This window comes from Oncorhynchus clarkii, chromosome 4, assembly GCF_045791955.1.
Source record: "Oncorhynchus clarkii lewisi isolate Uvic-CL-2024 chromosome 4, UVic_Ocla_1.0, whole genome shotgun sequence".
NCBI classification, from domain to species: Eukaryota; Metazoa; Chordata; class Actinopteri; order Salmoniformes; family Salmonidae; genus Oncorhynchus; species Oncorhynchus clarkii.
The window spans coordinates 73032005-73055500 of record NC_092150.1 but is presented as its reverse complement, the minus strand read 5'-3'; the positions used below and the strand labels follow the sequence as shown (position 1 = coordinate 73055500).

At 43.8% G+C, this 23496-nt stretch overlaps 1 protein-coding gene across 1 annotated transcript in view; it reads right to left on the bottom strand.

Annotated features, from left to right (window-relative positions):
* The window catches only part of LOC139407246 (syntaxin-binding protein 5-like), a 126806-nt gene that overhangs the window by 48686 nt on the left and 54624 nt on the right, over nt 1-23496 (bottom strand). The window contains exon 5 of the mRNA XM_071150849.1: nt 9236-9370. Coding sequence (XP_071006950.1) covers nt 9236-9370 — 135 coding nt within the window. The remainder of the gene's footprint in view (nt 1-9235; nt 9371-23496) is intronic.

The following is a 23496-nucleotide window of genomic DNA, read 5'->3' as shown; positions in this document are numbered from 1 at the left end:
AAAAAATTTCAATTTCGTCTTTTGAGCTAGTCATGAATTCTGTGCTGCCTACTCAATCACTTTTCATAGCTACGGTTTACAGGCCTCCAGGGCCATACACAGCGTTCCTCACTGAGTTCCCTGAATTCCTATCGGACCTTGTAGTCATAGCAGATAATATTCACATTTTTGGTGACTGTAACATTCACATGGATAAGTCCACAGACCCACTCCAAAAGGCTTTCGGAGACATCATCGACTCAGTGGGCTTTGTCCAACATGTCTCTAGGCCTACTCACTGCCACAGTCATACTCTGGACCTAGTTTTGTCCCATGGAATAAATGTTGTGGATCTTAATGTTTTTCCTTATAATCCTGGACTATCGGACCACCATTTTATTATGTTTGCAATCACAACAAATAATCTGCTCAGACCCCAACCAAGGAGCATCAAAAGTCGTGCTATAAATTCTCAGACAACCCAACGATTCCTTGATGCATTTCCAGACTCCCTCTGCCTATCCATGGATTGTCAGAGGACAAAATTCAGTTAACCACCTAACTGAGGAACTCAATTTGACCTTTCGCAATACCCTAGATGCAGTTTCACCCCTAAAAACTAAAAACATTTGACATAAGAAACTGGCTCCCTGGTATACAGAAATTACCTGAGCTCTGAAGCAAGCTTGTAGGAAATTGGAACGGAAATGGCGCCACACCAAACTGGAAGTCTTCCGACTAGCTTGGAAAGACAGTACCGTGCAGTATCGAAGAGCCCTCCCTGCTGCTCGATCATCCTATTTTTCCAATTTAATTGAGGAAAATAAGAACAATCCGAAATTTATTTTTGATACTGTCGCAAAGCTAACTAAAAAACAGCATTGCCCAAGAGAGGATGGCTTTCACTTCAGCAGTAATAAATTCATAAACTTCTTTGAGGAAAAGATCATGATCATTAGCAAGCAAATTACGGGCTCAGTTGTCCTGAGTCTGCACAACTCTGCCAGGGCCTAGAATCAAGGGAGACACTCAAGTGTTTTAGTACTATATCTCTTGACACAATGATGAAAATAATCATGGCCTTTAAACCATCAAGCTGCATACCCTATTCCAACTAAACTACTGAAAGAGCTGCTCCCTGTGCTTGGCCCTCCTATGTTGAACATAATAAACGTGCCACTAAAAGTGGCAGTAATAAATCCTCTCTTAAAAAAGCCTAACCTTGACCCAGAAAATATTTAAAAAACTATCGGCCTAAATCGAATCTTCCATTCCTCTCAAAAAAAATAGAAAAAGCTGTTGCGCAGCAACTCACTGCCTTCCTGAAGACAAACAATGTATATGAAATACTTCAGTCTGGTTTTAGACCCCATTATAGCACTGAGACTGCACCTGTGAAGGTTGTAAATGACCTTTTAATGGCGTCAGACCGAGGCTCTGCATCCTAGACCTTAGTGCTGCTTTTGATACCATCGATCACCACATTCTTCTGGAGAGATTGGAAACCCAAATTGGTCTACACGGACAAGTTCTGGCCTGGTTTAGATCTTATCTGTCGGAAAGATATCAGTTTGTCTCTGTGAATGGTTTGTCCTCTGACAAATCAACTGTAAATTCCAGTGTTCCTCAAGGTTCCGTTTTAGGACCACTATTGTTTTCACAATATATTTGACCTCTTGGGGATGTCATTCGAAAACATAATGTTAACTTTCACTGCCATGCGGATGACACACAGCTGTACATTTCAATGAAACATGGTGGAGCCCAAAAATTGCCCTCGCTAGAAGCTCCACCTGGAGTGTCAGATTTCAAAAAAGTTTTACAGCAAAAGCTATCCAAGCGTTTATGTTCGGACATCTCTCTCAGCAGACAAAACATTACAAACAGCTAGCAGCAAAGTAGATTGGTCACGAAAGTCAGAAAATAAATACAATTAATCGCTTACCTTGGATGATCTTCGGGTGTTTGCACTCACGAGACTCCCAGTTACACAATAAATGTTCCTTTTGTTCCATAAAGATTATTTTTATATCCAAAATACCTCCATTTGGTTGGCAGGTTTTGTTCAGAAATCCACAGGCTCGAGCGAACACGACGGGGCAGACAAAAATTCCAAATAGTATCCGTAAAGTTCGTAGAAACATTTTTTTATGATCAATCCTCAGGTTGTTTTTACAATAAATAATCAATAATATTTCAACCGGACCGTAGCTTTTTCAATAGGAGAGAGAGAGAAAATGTCTACTCCAAGCTGTTGCGCATGCAAAACCCATCCACTGACGCGATGTGATCGTTCTCGCTCATTTTTCAGAATAAAAGCCTGAAACCATGTCTAATGACTGTTCACATCATCTGGAAGCCATAGAGAAAGGAATATGGTTGATATCCCTTTAAATGGAGGGAAGGCATGCGATGGAACAGGGAGATTTGTTTATCTTAGGCACATCCTTGTTGGACTTTCCTCAGGTTTTTGCCTGCAATATCAGTTCTGTTATACTCAAATATTTTTTTTTTTTTTACAGTTTTGGAAACTTTAGAGTGTTTTCTATCCTAATCTGACAATTCTATACATATTCTATATTCTGGGCCTGAGAAATAGGCAGTTTTTCATCCAAACATCAAAATACTGCCCCCTACACTCAACAGGTTCATCTTGATGGTTGTACAGTCGTCTCAAATAAAACTGAGAAGGACCTCGGCGTTACTCTGGACCCTGATCTCTCTTTTGGCGAACATATCAGAGAGTGTGACCTATCAAAGAGGGCCACATTCATCAAACAGGGTGACTCATCAGACAGTGTGACATTTATCAGAGATGGTGACATTCATCAGAGAGGGTGACTCATCAGAGAGGGTGACTTTCATCAGATAGGGTGACATTTATTAGAGAGGGTGAATCATCAAAGTGGGTGACTTTCTTCAGACAGGGTGACATTCATCAGAGAGGGTGACATTCATCAGACAGGGTGACTCATCAAAGAGTCTGACATTCAACAAACAGGGTGACTCATAAGACAGTGTGACATTTATCAGAGATGGTGACATTCATCAGAGAGTGTGACTCATCAGAGAGGGTGACTGATCAGACAGGTTGACATTCATCAGAGATGGTGACATTCATCAGAGAGGGTGACTCATCAGAGAGGGTGACTTTCATCAGATAGGGTGACATTTATTAGAGAGGGTGAATCATCAAAGTGGTTGACTTTCTTCAGACAGGGTGACATTCATCAGAGAGGGTGACATTCATCAGACAGGGTGACTCATCAAAGAGTCTGACATTCAACAAACAGGGTGACTCATAAGACAGTGTGACATTTATCAGAGATGGTGACATTCATCAGAGAGTGTGACTCATCAGAGAAGGTGACTTTCATCAGAGAGGGTGACTCGTCAGAGAAGGTGACTTTCATCACAGAGGGTGACATTCATCTCAAGGCTTTCATTCTTTCTTTCAGACTGTAATTTTCAGCCAATCAATCTGCAGCCAACCCCTGTGGTGGAGTGGAGTGTGAGGACTGGTGGGTCAGCTCTTCTAGTGCTCTGGGTCTCCTGGAGGACTGGGTGATAGATTACTCCCCACGGGCAGTGCTGGGTCTATCCATGAGCATCACATCCGACAGGCCAGGAGGTTTGGATGGTACAGTAGGGCCTGATCTCTAGGCCCAGTTAGGACCCAGTGAGGGCTGAGACTAGGTGGGAGGGAGCACACAAACACACACAGACACCCACACATACAGACAGGCAGGGGCAGCAAGAGGCAACATACAAGAATAAAAAGGAGGAAGGGCCGGGAGGGAGAGAGAGAGGACACATGAACTGTGTGTCACTGCGTGTGTGGTCAGCAGTTCCTGGTAAAGTAGCTCAGTACACAGAAGTGAGTCAAACACACACAGTGTAACTTTATGTGATGACTACAGTGAGGGTGATGACTGGTTTAAGTGATGACTACAGGGAAGGTGATGACTGGTCTCTTGAAGCTAGGGGGCACTATTTTTATTTTTGGGAAAATAACGTTCCCAAAGTAAATGGCCTATTTCTCAGGACCAGATGCTAGAATATGCATATAATTGACAGCTTAGGATAGAAAACACTCTAAAGTTTCCAAAACTGTATAAATATTGTCTGTGAATATAACATAACTGATATTGCAGGCAAAAGCCTGAGAAAAATCCAATCAGGAAGTGACTCTTATTTTGAAAGCTCTGTGTTCCTATGAATCCCTATTGACCATTGAAAGGGATATCAACCAGATTCCTTTTTCTATGGCTTCCCTAAGGTGTCTACAGCCTTTAGACATAGTTTCAGGCCTTTATTTTGAAGAATGAGCGTGAACGACCACATTACGTAAGTGGTCAGGTGGGGGCTTTCAGAGTGATTTTTGCGCAAAAGAGAGAGTCGGCCATTGTTCCTCCCGATCCTAGTGAAAAGCCAACTGTCCCGGTTGATATATTATCGAATAGATTTTTGAAAAACACCTTGAGGATTGATTATAAAAAATGTTTGCCATGTTTCTGTTGACATTATGGATATAATTTGGAATTTTTGTCTGCGTTGTCGTGACCGCTATTTCCGGTGGATTCCTGGGCATAACACACCAAACTAACGGAGGTATTTGGATATAAAAAATATCTTTATGGAACAAAAGGAACATTTGCTGTCTAACTGGGAGTCTCGTGAGTGAAAACATCCGAAGATCATCAAAGGTGAACGGTTAATTTGATTGCTTTTCTGATTTTCGTGACCAAGCTTCCTGATGCTAAGTGTACATAATGCTATGCTAGGCTATCGATAAACTTACACAAACACTTGTATTGCTTTTGCTGTAAAGCATAATTTCAAAATATGAGACGACAGAGTGATTATTAACAAAAGGCTAAGCTGTGTTTCGCTATATTTCACTTGTGATTTCATGAATATGAATATTTTCTAGTAATATTTGTTGACTGTTGCGCTATGCTATTCAGCGCTGCTGATGACAAATATACCGGATCCGGGATGGGTAGTTCTAAGACTACAGGGAGGGTGATAACTGGTTGAATTTTTGGATGAAAAAAGTTCCCGTTTTAAACAATATATTTTGTCACGAAAAGATGCTCGACTATGCATATAATTGACAGCTTTGGAAAGAAAACACTCTGACGTTTCCAAAACTGCAAAGATATTGTCTGTGAGTGCCACAGAACTGATGTTACAGAAAAAACCCAGATAAAAATACAATCAGGAAGTGCCGCATTATTTGAAACCGCCTCATGGCAATGACTCCTTATATGGCTGTGGAGGAGCTAGGAGTCAGCTTACCTTTTCCACGTTTTCCCCAAGGCGTCTGCAGCATTGTGACGTATTTGTAGGCATATCATTGGAAGATTGACCATAAGAGACTACATTTACCAGGTGGTCGCTTGGTGTCCTCCGTCGCAATTATTGCGTAATCTCCAGCTGCAGTATTTTTCCGTTTGACTCTGATGAGAAACCGACTGCCAGGAATGATTTTTCATCGAATAGAATTGTGAAAAACACCTTGAGGATTGATTCTAAACAACGTTTGTCATGTTTCTGTCGATATTATGGAGCTAATTTGGAAAAAAGTTTGGCGTTGTAAGTGACTGCATTTTCGTTTTTTTCCCTAGCCAGACGTGATGAACAAAACTGAGTTATTTCTCTTACACAAATAATCTTTTTGGAAAAAATGAACATTTGCTATCTAACTGAGAGTCTCGTCATTGAAAACATCCGAAGTTCTTCAAAGGTAAATGATTTTATTTGAATGCTTTTCTTGTTTTTGTGAAAATGTTGCCTGCTGAATGCTAGGCTTAATGCTATGCTAGGCTATCAATACTCTTACACAAATGCTTGTGTAGCTTTGGTTAAAGCATATTTTGAAAATCTGAGATGACAGTGTTGTTAACAAAAGGCTAAGCTTGTGTTTCAATATATTTATTTCATTTCATTTGCGATTTTAATGAATAGGAAACGTTGCGTTATGGTAATGAGCTTGAGGCTATGATTACGCTCCCGGATACGGGATTGCTCGACGCTAGAGGTTAAGAGATACCGTTATATGTGTTTCCTGTCCTTCATGAGATCACCAAATGAAACACTTGTCATAACTGTCCCTTTAGTGTCCACGGACCATTCCTACATTTTCGAAAGTCATAGAACCGCCCTTGTTCGACAGAGGATAATACTCGCTGATTAAACTCTGAGAATATCGATCCCTATAGAATAAGAGCAAATCTTAGATGTTTTATTACCAGTCAGCAGCTAGAAATGATGTAAGTCTAGAACGAGAATACTGTCAACCGCCAAAGCATCTATTCTATGAGAATATGTTTGTGTGGTACTCTGAAGCATACATTCTAACCACCTACAACCACGAAAGACATTGTGACTTCTAGGAAAGTTAACCAGAGACTCTGATTAACCCTACAGGACGATCAAGGATTCCAACAGAGAAGACAACAACGACATATGGGCGTAAATATATATACATTGCAATTATTCTCGAAAGAGCGGCCGTTCATGTGCAAAGGATTGGCATTTCAATTAATATAATTATAGACTGTGTGTAATGAATCCAATTTGTCTTTCCCGCTCTCTCAGTCCCACCCATTTCCTTTTGTCTACCAAGCTGTCATATCGGCTTAGCCCACTAGGGACTTTTCTATCATTGTTAGTAACCAATATCTTGTAACGGCTGTCGTCGGGAGGATGAGACCAAGGCACAGCGTTCCTTGAGTTCCACATAATATTTATTACTGAAGTTAAACTTTAGACAAAACAAAACAATAAAGAAAACAACGACTAAACAGCTTCCTTGTGCAAACTAATTGCACACAAACAAAGAACAAGATCCCACACAGAAGGAGGGAAAAAAGCTACCTACGTATGATTCCCAATCAGAGACAACGATAGACAGCTGTCCCTGATTGAGAATCATACCTGGCCAAATACAAAGAAATCGAAAACATAGAAACATGAACATAGAATGCCCACCCAAATCACACCCAGATCAAACCAAAAATAGAGACATAAAAAGCTATCTAGGGTCAGGGCGTGACATATCTACAGTTTGTTGTGTATTTCTGTGATTATTTAGTTAGTTAGTAAATAAAAAATTAAGCAAATTTGAATATTGCTGATTCATATTTTATTCGTTTGTTCGTGCAGAACTTTACGACGTTTGGACTTTGCACATTCTTCCACTACACATCTACAATTTCAGTGTTTTACTTGCTATATTGTTTTTACTTTGCCAACATGGCCTTTTTTTGCCTTTACCTCCCTTATCTCACCTCATTTGCTCACATCGTATATAGACTTGTTTATACTGTATTATTGACTGTATGTCTGTTTTACTTCATGTGTAACTCTGTGTCGTTGTCTGTGTTGAACTGCTTTGCTTTATCTTGGCCAGGTCGCAATTGTAAATGAGAACTTGTTCTCAACTTGCCTACCTGGTTAAATAAAGGTGAAATTTAAACATTTTAAAAATGAGACTAACAAGGTAATAATAATACATTAATGAGAATGGCTAATCAATCAGACATAAAAAATATCTGAAGAGTTATATTTGGAAAATTATACCTCTGTAAATCAACATTTTCCTTGGTGCCCCAACTTCCTAGTTAATTAAGTTTACATGATTAGTTTAATCACGTAATAATAATTACACATAGAGAATTGATTTGATAAAATAACAGTCTTCACATTTAGTGATAGTAAAGACATGACAATACCTTACTGTTACCTACAAGTACTTGGGTCTTTTCTCCACATATTACTAAACTAAAACAGAACCGAACTGAACGACAGTGTTCTGCTATAGTACTGAGTGCTGCAGTACGTCCGGTAATCTTCTTGACAGTGTTCTGTTCCACTCTGTAATGTTCTGTGCTCTGCTTGGGTGTCTTTCTTTCTATGCAGTGTGATACTGAGGTGGTGTAAAATAGAGAGCACATTGTCTCTGAGCCGCCCACTCCACAGTCCCTCTCTGATGACAGCTCCAAAGAGGACAATAGGAGAAGATAAAGGCAGGAGAGGTATCTACCTTGCATACCCGCAGCCCACAATAAGATGAGACAGAAAAAGAGAGGTACAGAGAGAGAGAAGGGAGAGATAGAAGGAGAGAGAAAGTGCCATCTGAAGCTCCTGTATAATCATAAAGCCTTTGTGTGCAGAAATACTGTTGTCATCAGGACTGGATATGGGCCACACACACACACACACACACACACACACACACACACACACACACACACACACACACACACACACACACACACACACACACACACACACACACACACACACACACACTTTTAGTCTGGAAATACCATGGCAGCTTCAGGACTGGCAGGCACGACTCCTTAGAGACCCATACTGTCACCCATTCACACTACTTCCTTCCTTGTAACCCACCTCTACCTCTCTCCTACTTGTCTACCCCCGACCTCCTTCTATTTCTCTACTTCCTCTCTCCTTCCTCTCGTCTACCCTTCACCTCTCCTAAACCCCCACCCTCCTCTATCAACCCCAGACTCTTTCCTATCCTCTCTTCCTCTTCTCTCTTTTTCTTGCCTGTCTCATCTCCTCTCCCCTCCCCCTTCCCCTCTCCTCTACTTTCCTTCTCCCTTTCCCCTCAGCACTGTTGACACAGGACATCTGTACATGGCCAACACTGATCTTAAGAGACACCTGTTCCATCCCTCACTATGAGACAGGAAGAGACAGGATGAGGAAAATGCTAAAAAGGTCACGAGTGAATTATGCAAGAGCTCTAGAGCAGAAACAACATGAGGTATGTCAACAGCAACACAAACAGCCTGTGAAATAGCAGTGTCTTAATACTAGTGTTGAAGAGGTCTAGTAACTAAGATTCAGAACTAGTGATTCACATCCTTTCTCCTTCACAACTGCGGTTAGTAAAGCCACCAGTTGTGGATTAAGCCTAGAGAGACTACAGATGTAGGATCTGAATTTGACCTATATTGTCACAGCAAAATAATCCTGTAGCAACAGGATTTGAATATTGATTCCATAATTTTGCTTGAGTAGGCTACAATAAAAGTGCAATACTGTTTATATAACCGTGTGTCAGTATGGATTTTCAGTGAATTTATGTAAATCATGAAGTTCATCTGCATTTCCCGCACTGAAAAGTCTCAGCAACAAAAGAGTGATCAAATTAAGATCCTACAACTGTAAGATGTTCTTTGATAGGGCTCTCCATTCCACCAGTGTAAGCTCCACTCACAGTTCGATGGCTTTGTTCCACATGATGACGTAGCCTGAGAGTGTGAACGACTCCACGTTGACGATGTGGATGTTTCCTTTCTCTGTGCCGATGTACAGCCATTTACTCTGGAATGGCAGGTGGACGAATGTGATCCTGGAAAACAGAGAAAAAAGAGAGAGAACATTTATGTAGGAGCTAAGAGAGAGATAGAGACAGAGAGATAGAGACACAGAGAGGGAGTAAAAGTAATAGTATTAGACAAAAAGAGAAAAAAAGAAAGACAGAAGGATATTGCTGGTGATAACTGATTTGCATTTTACAACACAGAAACTGTGTAGATTAAGAATCTTCCTCAGTGTGTATTGATTTCTACAGTGAGATAAATAATGCTGAGCTAAGACCAAGGTGAGGGTAGAGGTGTTTAAAACTCTATTGGGCACCTAATTACCGGACTGATTCGAGAGGAGAGGACTGGACCAGAACACATATTACTCTTCCTTCCCTCCTTCTCTACCTTTCATCAATGGTTCATCTTCTACCTTTCATCACTTTGTCCAATCATTCCACTTGTCCTTCAGCCATCAATCCATCCATTCATTCATCCATCTAGATGTAGTTTAATGAATGGTTAAAAGCCTATGAACACCCTATCAGTCTCTACCTAGGTCCCAATGGTCATCTATCCCCAACTAGTCATTTTGACCTGGAATCAGCACTTTAAAAGAAGCCCTTCAAGACTTCCTAATGGTGCTTCATGAATAAAAAAGGACCAACGTGGGTCGACTCAGTCATCAAACCAGGCCTGATATACCTGAACACATCACTTCTGACCAGAACCACACTCCCCCAGGGAAGGAGAGAGAGGAAAGAGGAGAGGAAGTAGAATAAATAGCATTATTGAAGAGTTAGCTAAGGGTTGGGTATCAAATGGTGAATGAAGAGGAGTTAGTCAACCACTATGTAGGATTCAAGCCCACATCTGATCCAAAAATGATCTTCAAAAATGCACACTGCAGCCATTTGAGAGTTTTAACATGAAAATCATGGGCTGTATGTATGACGAATCACACCATCCCTGGATCACCCATCATTATCCATGTCCTATCTCTCCTCCCTTTTTTGCTCTCTATCTCTTCCACTCTCTCTCCCTCCCCTCCCTCTCCCTCTATCCTCTGTCTCTCTTCCACTCTCTCTCCCTCTCCTCTTTCTCTCTCTCTCTCTCTCTCTCTCTCTCTCTCCTTCTCCTTCTCTTTGTCTGTCTGGGCCTGGTTCTGCCCTGTTGGCTACAGGGATTGGAACAAGAGCCCCTAAAGTGGTCCTGTTCCATAGGCTCTGCTCATCCCTGTTGTTCCCTGACTAGTCAAGGGGCCCCAATGACGTATGATACACAACTCATGAACATGAGTATCATCCGGTTCTGTTGAACTGGACACACATGCATGCACATACACACCAGTGGAGTTTCCTCAGAGGAGGAAGGGGAGGACCATCCTCCTCAATGTATTTTATAAAAATAAAAATAGTGAAACATTTAAAAAGTTATCCTTTTTACATAAAACTATACCAAATATATTAATGTCACCAAATAAATGATGAAAACACATTGTTTTGGAATGAAGGTCTAAAGTAGCCTCAACAGCACTCTGTAGGGTAGCACCACAGTGTAGCCAGAGGACAGCTTCTTTCTGTCCTCTTCTGGGTACATTGACTTCAATACAAAACCTAGGAGGCTCATGGTTCTCATCCCCTTCCATAGACTTACACAGTAATTATGACAACTTCGGAGGACATCCTCCAACCTATCAGAGCTCTTGCAGCATGAACTGACATGTTGTCCACCCAATTAAAATATCAGATAATTAATATAGTACTGAAAGAGTAGCACTGCTAGCTAGCAGTGCATACATGTGGTGAATAGTTGACTAAAAGAGAAAGAAAGACAATAGTTGAACAGTTTTGAACAAATTAATTTCTTTCAAAATGAAGGAGAAGTGAGAGAGAGATTTCATTGCATTTTTTTCATTTTCACTTAGCTTGTAAATGCAGCTAGCTAGTTTAGCCGACTGAAATACCCAGCTCAAACAGAGAGGGATGCTTTGTTAGCTAGCTGGCTATGGCTATACAACACTGGATATCTTCCAAGTTGAGGTAAGTTTTTGGTTTTATTAATTCATTGCCACCTGCTAAAATGCTTGCTGTCTGTACACTGTACTGCATGATTGAAGCGGGTTTACTAACGCGTTAATTCTAGCTATGTTGAATATGGTGACAACAATGTGTGTAGTGGTTCGCAGTTATGATATGACGGTTTGCTTGGAAAGTTTTTTTTTATTGCCTGTTCACAGACATCCTGGTGTTGTGCACGGACGTCCACAAGCGAAAGGAAAAGGTGAGAGAAAATGATCATGCTGTTTGTATGTGGCTGCTATGAAAGTGAACTGTGTTTGTGTGTGATCAGGGGTGAATTCATTTAGCTGATTCTGTAGAAAAAAAGTTTCTTAAACAGAACGAAACGGAGATAAAAATATCAGAATGTGTCTAATACAAACTCTCGTTTGCAACTATTGGACTAATGATTACACCCGAAATCAACTAGATTACTCTAAATTTTCCTCTTGACCTGAGCACCTTTGTTTTAAACTTACATTCATAGGCTAGGTTGTAGTAACCTCATGATGGGTATAGGGAAAATTAGAGTATCATGTAGTATCCTTAACCTATTGATGTTACATTGAGGTGGGTGAATGGACTACGAATGACAATCATCCAATATGCTGTAATGGACTATAAGGCCCCCAAAAATGTTCCTCCCTCATCTTAAACGTCACACACCTCTCACACATGCACACGGCTGTACACACAGCTCTCCCTCTCATTTTCTTCCCATCCAATCTTCCCCTCTCCCTTACTCTCTCTTCCCGTGTCCATCTTTTAGATGATATTTTTTCACTTACTCCCCAAATCCAATCCCCCTCCTCCCCCTCTCTTTCTCTAGGTGTTTTTCTCTCTCTCTCCCTCTCCCTCTCTGTATCTCAGTGTCTTTCTGGCTGCAGGGCAGTAGTGAGAAGCAGTGCATACTGTCAGACTATACACAAACACACACACACCTGGGTAGAGCTGGTTCCTGTCTCCACTCCACTATTCTGCAGTATAATTAATATATTCATGGATTTGAGGAGAGGTGTCAGGCTGCAAATCAAAATCAAATTTTATTTGTCACATACACATGGTTAGCAGATGTTAATGCGAGTGTAGCGAAATGCTTGTGCTTCTAGTTCCGACAATGCAGTAATAACAAGTAATCTAACTAACAATTCCAAACTACTGTCTTGTACACAGTGTAAGGGGATAAAGAATATGTACATAAGGATATATGAATGAGTGATGGTACAGAGCAGCATAGGCAAGATACAGTAGATGGTATCGGGTACAGTATGTACAAATGAGATGAGTATGTAAACAAAGTGGCATAGTATAGTATAAAGTGGCTAGTGATACATGTATTACATAAGGATACCGTCGATGATATAGAGTACAGTATATACGTATGCGTATGAGATGAATAATGTAGGGTAAGTAACATTTATATAAGGTAGCATTGTTTAAAGTGGCTAGTGATATATTTACATCATTTCCCATCAATTCCCATTATTAAAGTGGCTGGAGTTGAGTCAGTGTCAGTGTGTTGGCAGCAGCCACTCAGTGTTAGTGGTGGCTGTTTAACAGTCTGATGGCCTTGAGATAGAAGCTGTTTTTCAGTCTCTCGGTCCCAGCTTTGATGCACCTGTACTGACCTCGCCTTCTGGATGATAGCGGGGTGAACAGGCAGTGGCTCGGGTGGTTGATGTCCTTGATGATCTTTATGGCCTTCCTGTGACATCGGGTGGTGTAGGTGTCCTGGAGGGCAGGTAGTTTGCCCCCGGTGATGCGTTGTGCATAGGTGATCATGACGGCTATTGTTACCCCAGGAAATCCTAAGTCTTATTACATACACCCGGGAGGAACTATTGGATATAAGAGCAACGTCAACTTACCAACATTATGACCAGGAATACGACTTTCCCGAAGCGGATCCTCTGTTTGGTCCACCACCCAGGACAATGGATCGAATCCCAGCAAGCGACCCAAAACAACGGCGCCGCAGAAAGGGCAGACGGAGCGGTCTTCTGGTCAGGCCCCGTAGACGGGCACATCGCCCACCACTCCAGAGTATACTACTCGCCAATGTCCAGTCTCTTGACAACAAGGTAGACGAAATCCGAGCAAGGGTTGCCTTCCAGACAGACATCAGAGATTGTAACGTTCTCTGTTTCATGGAAACATGGCTCACTTGGGATACGTTATCAGAGTCGGTACAGCCCCCTGGCATATTCTGGTGTAACGCATACAAAGCCCTCCCTCGCTCGGCAAATCTGACCACGACTCCATTTTACAGCTCCAAGCCTATAGACAGAAACTAAAACAGGAAACGCCCGTGCTCAGGTCTGTTCAACGCTGGTCCGACCAATCTGATTCCACGCTTCAAGATTGCTTCGATCACGTGGACTGGGATATGTTCCCGATAGCATCGAACAACAACATTGATGTATATGCTGATTCGGTGAGTGAGTTTATTAGCAAGTGCATCGGTGATGTTGTACCCACGGCGACTATTAAAACCTTCTCCAACCAGAAAACGTGGATTGATGGCAGCATTCACGCAAAACTGAAAGTGCGAAGCACTGCTTTTAATCGAGGCAAGGCGACCGGAAACATGACCGAATACAAACAGTGTAGCTATTCCCTCCGCAAGACAATCAAACAAGCTAAGCGTCAGTATAGAGACGAAGTAGAGTCGCAATTCAACGGCTCAGACACGAGAGGTATGTGGCAGGGTCTACAGTCAATCAATCACGGACTACAAAAAGAAAACCAGCCCCGTCGCGGACCCCGATGTCTTGCTCCCAGACAAACTAAACAACTTCTTTGCTCGCTTTGAGGACAATATAGTGCCACCGACACGACCTGCTACCAAAACCTGTGGGCTCTCCTTCACTGCAGCCAATGTGAGTAAAACATTTAAACGTGTTAACCCTTGCAAGGCTGCCAGCCCAGAAGAACTCTTTAGCCGCGTCCTCAGAGCATGTGCAGACCAGCTGGCTGGTGTGTTTACGGACATATTCAATCAATCCCTATCCCAGTCTGCTGTTCTCACATGCTTCAAGAGGGCCACCATTGTTCCTGTTCCCAATAAAGCTAAGGTAACTGAGCTAAATGACTCTCGCCCTATAGCACTCACTTCCGTCGTCATGAAGTGCTTTGAGAGACTAGTCAAGGATCATATCACCTCCACCCTACCTGAAAACCTAGACCCACTCCAATTTGCTTACCACCCCAATAGGTCCACATACAACGCAATCGCAATCACACTGCACACTGCCCTAACCTATCTGGACAAGGGGAATACATATGTAAGAATGCTGTTCATCGACTACAGCTCAGCATTTAACAGCATAATACCCTCCAAACTCATCATTAAGCTCGCAACCCTGGGTCTTAACCCCGCCCTGTGCAACTGGGTCCTCACCCCCAGGTGGTGAGGGTAGGGTTCAACATCTCCACCCCACAAGGGTGCGTTCTCAGCCCTCTCCTGACCACGTGGCCATGCATGCCTCCAACTCAATCATCAAGTTTGCAGACAACACTACAGTGGTAGGCTTGATTACCAACAACGAGACAGCCTACAGGGAGGAGGTGAGGGCCCTCGGAGTGTAGTGTCAGGAAATTAACCACTCAACGTCAACAAAACAAAGGAGATAATCGTGGAACACCCCCCTCTCCACATCAACGGGACAGTAGTGGAGAAGGTGGAATGTTTTGGGTTCCTTGACATACACATCCCGGACAAACTGAAATGTTCCACCTACACAGACAGAGTGGTGAAGAAGGTGCAACAGCGCCTCTGCAACCTCAGGAGGCTGAAGAAATTTGTCTTGTCACCAAAAACAGTTACAAACTTTTACAGATGCACAATCGAGAGCATCCTGTCGGGCTGTATCACCGCCTGGTACGGCAACTGCTCCGCCCACAACCGTAAGGCTCTCCAGAGGGTAGTGAGGTCTGCACAATGCATCACCGGGGGCAAACTACCTGCCCTCCAGTTCACCTACACCTACACCCGATGTCATAGGAAGGCCAAAAAGATAATCAAGGACAACAACCTCCCGAGCCACTGCAGAACTTAATATTTGGTACAGAAACCTTTGTTTGCAATTACAGAGATCATACATTTCCTGTAGTTTTTGACCAGGTTTGCACACACTGCAGCAGGGATTTTGGCCCACTCCTCCATACAGACCTTCTCCAGATCCTTCAGGTTTCGGGGCTGTCGCTGGGCAATACGGACTTTCAGCTCCCTCCAAATATTTTCTATTGGGTTTAGGTCTGGAGACTGGCTAGGCCACTCCAGGACCTTGAGATGCTTCTTACGGAGCCACTCCTTAGTTGCCCTGGCTGTGTGTTTTGGGTCGTTGTCATGCTGGAAGACCCAGCCACGACCCATCTTCAATGCTCTTACTGAGGGAATGAGGGTGTTGGCCAAGATCTTGCGATACATGGCCCCATCCATCCTCCCCTCAATACGGTGCAGTTGTCCTGTCCCCTTTGCAGAAAAGCATCCCCAAAGAATGATGTTTCCACCTCCATGCTTCACGGTTGGGATGGTGTTCTTGGGGTTGTACTCATCCTTCTTCTTCCTCCAAACACGGCGAGTGGAGTTTAGACCAAAAAGCTCTATTTTTGTCTCATCAGACCACATGACCTTCTCCCATTCCTCCTCTGGATCATCCATATGGTCATTGGCAAACTTCAGACAGGCCTGGACATGCGCTGGCTTGAGCAGGGGAACCTTGCGTGAGCTGCAGGATTTGAATCAATGATGGCGTAGTGTGTTACTAATGGTTTTTTTTGAGACTGTGGTCCCAGCTCTCTTCAGGTCTTTGACCAGATCCTGCCGTGTAGTTCTGGGCTGATCCCTCACCTTCCTCATGATCCATGATGCCCCACGAGGTGAGATCTTGCATGGAGCCCCAGACCGAGGGTGATTGACTGTCATCTTGAACTTCTTCCATTTTCTAATAATTGCGCCAACAGTTGTTGCCTTCTCACCAAGCTGCTTGCCTGTTGTCCTGTAGCCCATCCCAGCCTTGTGCAGGTCTACAATTTAACCCTGATGTCCTTACACAGCTCTCTGGTCTTGGCCATTGTGGAGAGGTTGGAGTCTGTTTGATTGAGTGTGTGGACAGGTGTCTTTTATACAGGTAACGAGTTCAAACAGGTGCAGTTAATACAGGTAATGAGTGGAGAACAGGAGGGCTTATTAAAGAAAAACTAACAGGTCTGTGAGAGCCGGAATTCTTACTGGTTGGTAGGTGATCAAATACTTATGTCATGCAATAAAATGCTAATTAATTACTTAAAAATCATACAATGTGATTTCCTGCATTTTTGTTTTAGATTCCATCTCTCACAGTTGAAGTGTACCTATGATAAAAATTACTTACATGATTTTTAAGTAGGAAAATCTGCCAAATCGGCAGTGTATCAAATACTTGTTCTCCCCGCTGTATAGACTGTACTCTATACCGTTCGGCTATCGCTGATCCATATATTTATATGTACATATTCTTATTCATTCCTTTACACTTTTGTGTAAAAGGTAGTTATGAAATTGTTAGATTACTTGTTAGATATTACTGCATGGTCGGAACTAGAAAATTTGATTTGATTTGTAGTTAGAGATGAGAAGATACCATCTGAATGACTGGAAATTTGACTCCGGATAAGAATGACACTGGCGCAATTCATCAATACTACGCTTGTGTAGTGCAAACCAACAAAATGAATACACACATAACTGTTAGCATGCCATCATGATTTGAAATCGGTACCGTATACAGCGACAACCAGTTCAATTTATTGATGTTGCTAGAGATTAATGTGACAGAAGAATAGAAACAAAATAGATGAATTGTTGTAATGCACCAGTCTGTTGGAAGCTCTGCCAGTCTATGAAATCAGCTAGATGTTGTAATGCGTCCTGGTAGCGGTCTGCTGGTAGTTCTGCTAGCCTATGAAATCAGCTAGATGTTGTAATGCGTCCTGGTAGCAGTCTGCTGGTAGTTCTGCTAGCCTATGAAATCAGCTAGATGTTGTAATGCGTCCTGGTAGCAGTCTGCTGGTAGTTCTGCCAGCCTATGAAATCAGCTAGATGTTGTAATGCGTCCTAGTACCAGTCTGTTGGTAGCTCTGCCAACCTATGAAACCAGTAGCTTCATAGGAGAATAATTTAAATCTGTTCTAATTATTGGTCGAACAGGGCGAAGATGATTTTCTCCACGCTGCAAACCGCTCTGCAGCCTTGCAAAGCACATGTGCACCTAGTACGGAAAATACGGGCTAGACATCTTGCTATAACAACATACGGCAAAACGCATGTGCATCTGGTGGACACATGGCATTAGTTCGGTCTGTTTGGACTGGTGTGAACACTCTATCCACACTTGGGAGCACACTAAACAATGCACCATGGTTTGCTCAAAAAGGGTTGTCTCGCACAACACACACACACATACATTAAAATACACAGAACACACTTCCTTGATCACATTCAAATACAGCCATACAACACCTGCACACAAACAAAATTCACGTTCATACACAAAGACTTTATTTCAGTATTTCAGTTCCATAACGCAGTTCGCTGCAGGAGAGAATGCTGTCCGGACCAAACACAGGAAAAGAACCAGTGTTGCACAGTAGTATTGGTTGTTTGACTGCGAACATTTGATGAACTGCTACACACAGCATCATAACTTAATATCTCTGAAACATTATATGAGTAGCAGCATTGCATTTATGAGCTCATCCGATGCAGATTTGGGGAGACTGGGGCTATACTGGGATACAGGCTACTGAACATACCCTATTCACATGACAGAGCGGATATTGTGCGGTTTCCTCACGCATGTTGTTGGAAGACCAAAGCGAAAGTAATATGAAGATTGGAACACACAAGTGATGCTTCATGATAATCATAGATGATTTAACATGAGCATTTTTGTCTAATAAACAAATTACTTGCATGGACAAGTGGTTTTGTTTAGGAGTTTTTGTTATTTTCACATTTGGTAATGTGAAAGCAATATGACCAAATAAAAACAACACAATTTAACTAATAATCAAAATCTGATTCGAACTATAGCTCAGAACAGTGTGAAAAGGAGAAGACGCTTCTCTAGGATGATCCCAACTTTAAGTGGTCACGACACATCCCAAGAATTGAGGCTGCAGGCCGAACACATTTCCTAAGCAATGATAATCTACAGTGCCAAGATGATAGATTTTTTGGATCAACTATTTAAAAATGATGAAACATGATCTGATCTGACACATTCTGAGGTTGCCAATGGTTATGTACTGTATGATGTCAATTCCTATGATTAAAAAATATTGGAGAATCTGTTTGGAACTGGGGAATGCACATCCTAAAAATATCTCTCCCCCTTCTTTTACATAACTCTTTCCAATGTCCCTCACTTCATCTCTTCCCAGGAAAGAAGGGATGAAAAAAACGAAGAAAATAGAAATTAAAGAGAGGCAACGTGATAGCCACTTGGGAAGTGAAGTGTTTGAGTGGTCGGAGAGTGCATGTGTGTGTGTGTGTGTGTGAGTGTGAGTGTGAGTGCGTGTGCGTGTGCGTGTGTGTGCGTGTGCGTGTGCGTGTGCGTGTGCGTGTGTGTGTGTGTGTGTGTGTGTGTGTGTGTGTGTGGTGTGTGGGCTGCATTATTAAAACGTATCTGGTCAATTAAGTCCTCTGGCCCCCTCCTTTTAGATGTGGGCTGTGTGGGCTGCCCTCTAATTGGTTATGCTCTCAGGTCAGCTTTGAACTAACCGGCCCAGCCTACACTGAACCCAGACCAAGCAAATGTGATTCTCCACTCTCTACCGTATACTAACCCAGTCCATTGGATTCTAGGGAACTACATAGCCAGTGGATATTTGTGCCTCCAGTATGTCCTGTGGTTGGGGTTATGTTTGTGGAGAGAATGTACTTGTATGACATCAGCTTCATCTTACTCTGCCTGTGATGACGATGGAGTAAAAAAAAAAATGCTTAAAAAGCCTGCATTTGCAGTCCCCCACCGCCACAATGACTAGGTAAGATTTCTTCGCTTCTCTACTTTCTTCTCCTTTACTCTTGTCTGATTTCTTTTAAATAATCTCCTCTCATCCCCTCTCCTCTTCTTTCCTATCCTCTCCTCTTTCTCCTTTCTTCCTCTACCCTCTCCCTTCTTTTCCTCTCCTCTCCTCTGCTCTCCTCTCCTCCCTACTCCTCAGCTCTCATACTCCATTCTCCTCTCCTCCTCTTCTTTTCTCCAGCCCCTCTCACCAACCCACTGACTCAGCCACAACGCCACTCCAACAGGACTTTCTCTCTCCTCATCTCCAATGATCTAGTGGGACTGGATCAGTCAAGGTGATGGCTGGGAGGGCTTTCTGCATCACATCAGCTCCTTTCTGATCAGCTGTGGTGAAGGAGAGGAGACAAGGAGATTATGGAGATAACAAAGGAGATGATGAAGGAGATGACGAAGGATATGAAGGGGGAGCGTTTGAGAGTTTCTCTAATACTGAAGAGCAGTTAATTATAGCTTAACATTGGGTGAGGCTAAGCTGATCTTAGATCTGTGCCAACCAGAAACTTTCCTACTAGCCGGAGCGTTATTAACCGTGACTGACGTTCAGCCAAGCAGGCTTCTACTGACACTTTACTAATTTGTTTAACCCCAACAATACAGCGATCAGCAACATAAAGTAACCTCTTCAGTGTCACTTAGAGGTTTGATAAGTGGACTCATCGGCTGTGGCTGTTTCAACAACATCCCAACACGTGCGTGAGCATTTCAGCCGCAGAATATCAAACCATATCAAACGGGTATTTCCAAGTTTTGGTGACAGAGGGAGTATTGGGGTAAATAAGGCTTTGCTTTGGTTCGGTCTCACAGCCTGTTCTGTTCTCAAGTGTTCTAGAATGTTGTGACAGTTCTAGTGAGATCTCTATCAGTTTGTTGACAGGAAAAATGGCCACCTTGTCTTCACTTGCCTTACACACTGAGGCTGAAGTGAGCTGTATTTAACAGAAAACACTGTTAGAGGAAACTCAGAGAGGGACGGAGGGTACATGGAAATGAATGGTAAACTACGTGAGAGGTTGTATGTGTGGAAAGGAAGATATTTTGAGTCTCCCTTCTTCCCGTCCTCATCCTCACCCCATCCTCTCCTCAGCTCTGTGTGATATTGTCTGTTGAGTTCACTCTTGTTGCTCAGGGAGGCAGGGAGGCAGGCAGGCTGCCTGCAGGGAGGCAGGGAGGCAGGGAGGCTGGGAGGCAGGGAGGCAGGGAGGCTTGGAGGCAGGGAGGCAGGGAGGCAGGGAGGCTGGGAGGCAGGGAGGCAGGGAGGCAGGGAGGCAGGCAGGCTGGGAGGCAGGAAGGCAGGGAGGCAGGCAGGCAGGGAGGCAGGGAGGCAGGCAGGCAGGGAGGCAGGGAGGCTGCATTCGAGAGCAGTAGCGGTCCGTGGCTAAAATCACTGGGGAAAACAAACCAGGGGAAAAAAGCCATATTACAATATATTACAAGATATTTTGAGTCTCCCTCCTTCCCGTCCTCATCCTCACCCCATCCTCTCCTCAGCTCTGTGCGATATTGTCTGTTGAGTTCACTCTTGTTGCTCAGGGAGGCAGGGAGGCAGGCAGGCTGGGAGGCAGGGAGGCAGGGAGGCAGGGAGGCAGGGAGGCAGGGAGGCAGGGAGGCTGGGAGGCAGGGAGGCAGGGAGGCAGGCAGGCAGGGAGGCAGGGAGGCAGGGAGGCAGGGAGGCTGGGAGGCAGGGAGGCAGGGAGGCAGTGAGGCAGTGAGGCAGGGAGGCAGGGAGGCTGGGAGGCAGGGAGGCAGGGAGGCAGGCAGGCAGGGAGGCAGGGAGGCAGGCAGGCAGGGAGGCAGGGAGGCTGCATTCGAGAGCAGTAGCGGTGCGTGGCTAAAATCACTGGGGAAAACAAACCAGGGAAAAAAAGCCATATTACAACCTATGTGTTGTGATAATTGCGGTGTCTGTCCTATAACTCGTTAGTTCATATGCCTTGCCACGGTGATATACAGTGACGTGAAAACCTTTTTCCCCCCCTTCTGATTTCCCATAATCTTGACAAGGAATGTAAAATCTTATGCTTCACGGAGTCGTGGCTGAACGACGACAATATGAACGTACATCTGGCTGGTTATACGATGTACTGGCAGGATAGAACAGCGGCGTCTGGTAAGACAAGGGGTGGCGGTCTATGTATTTTTGTAAACAACAGCTGGTGCACGATATCTAAGGAAGTCTCGAGCTATTGCTCGCCTGAGGTAGAGTATCTCATGATAAGCTGAAGACCACACTACCCACGAGAGAGTTTTCATCAGTATTCTTTGTAGCTGTTTACATATCACCACGGTCAGAGGCTGGCGCAAAGACAGAATTGAATTGAGCTGTATTCCACTATAAGCAAACAAGAAAGCGTTCACCCAGAGGTGGTGCTCCTAGTAGCCGGTGACTTTAATGCAGGGAAACTTAAATCCGTCTTGCCAAATTTTGATCAGCATGTTATATGTGCAACCAGAGGAAACAGAATTCTGGACCACCTATACTCCACGCACTGAGACACATCCGAAGCTCTCCCTCGCACTCAATAATTCTATCCTCCTGATTCCTGCTTACAAGCACAAATTAAGCAGGAAGCACCAGTGACTAGATGAATACAAAAGTGGTCAGAGGAAGCATATGCTAAGATACAGGTCTGTTTTGCTAACACAGACTAGAATATGTTCCGGGATTCCTATGATGGCATTGAGGAGTACACCACATCAGTCATTGCCTTCATCAATAAGTGCATTGATGATGTCATCCCCACAGTGACCGTACGTACATACCCCAACCAGAAGCCATGGATTGCATGCAGCATCCGCACTGAGCTAAAGGCTAGAGCTGCCACTTTCAAGGAACGAGACTCTAACCTGGAAGCTTATAAGAAATCCCACAATGCCCTCCGATGAACCATCAAACAGGCAAAGCGTCAATATAAGATCGAATCATACTACACCTGCTCTGATGCTCGTCGGATGTGGCAGGGCTTGCTAATCACTACAGACTACAAAGGGAAGCACAGCAGAGAGCTGCCCAGTGACACGAGCCTACCAGACGAGCTAAACAACTATGCCTCGCTTCGAGGCAAATAACACTGAAACATGCATGAGAGAACCAGCTGCTCCGGAAGACTGTGTGATCACGCTCTCCGCAGCCAATGTGAGTAAGACCTTTAAACAGTTCAACATTCACAAGGTCGCAGGGCCAGACAGATTACCAGGATGTGTACTGCGAGCATGCGCTGACCAACTGGCAAGTGTCTTCACTGACATTTTCAACCTCTCCCTGTCCGCGTCTGTAATACCAACATGTTTTAATCAGACCACCATAGTCCCTGTGCCCAAGAACACTAAGGTAACCTGCCTAAATAACTACCGACCCGTGGGACTAATGTCTGTAGCCATGAAGTGCTTTGAAGGGCTGGTCATGTCTCACATCAACACCATCATCCCAGAAACCCTAGACCCACTCCAATTTGCATACCGACGGGCCGCCCCCAGGTGGTAACAACACATCTGCCTTGCTGATCCTCAACACAGGGGCCCCTCAGGGGTGCGTGCTCAGTCCCCTCCTGTACTCCATGTTCACTCATGACTGCATGTCCAGGCATGACTCCAACACCATCATTCAATTTGCCGATGACACAACAGTGGTAGGCCTGATCACCGACATCATCAGAGACCTGGCCGTGGGGTGCCAGGACAACAACCTCTCTCTCAATGTGATCAAGACAAAGGAGATGATTGTGTACTACAGAAAAAAGAGGATAGAGCACACCCCCATTCTCATCTACGGGGCTGCAGTGGAGCAGGTTGAGAGCTACATATTCCTTGGTGACCACATCACCAACAAACTAACATGGTTCAAGCACACCAAGACAGTCGTGAAGAGGGCACGCCAAAACCTATTCCCCCTCAGGAGACTGAAAAGATTTGGCATGGGTCCTCAAATCCTCAAAAGGTTCTTCAAGCTGCACCATCGAGAGTATTTAGACTGGTTGCATCAATGCCTGGTATGGCAACTGCTAGGCCTCCTACTGCAAGGCAATACAGAGGGTAGTGCGA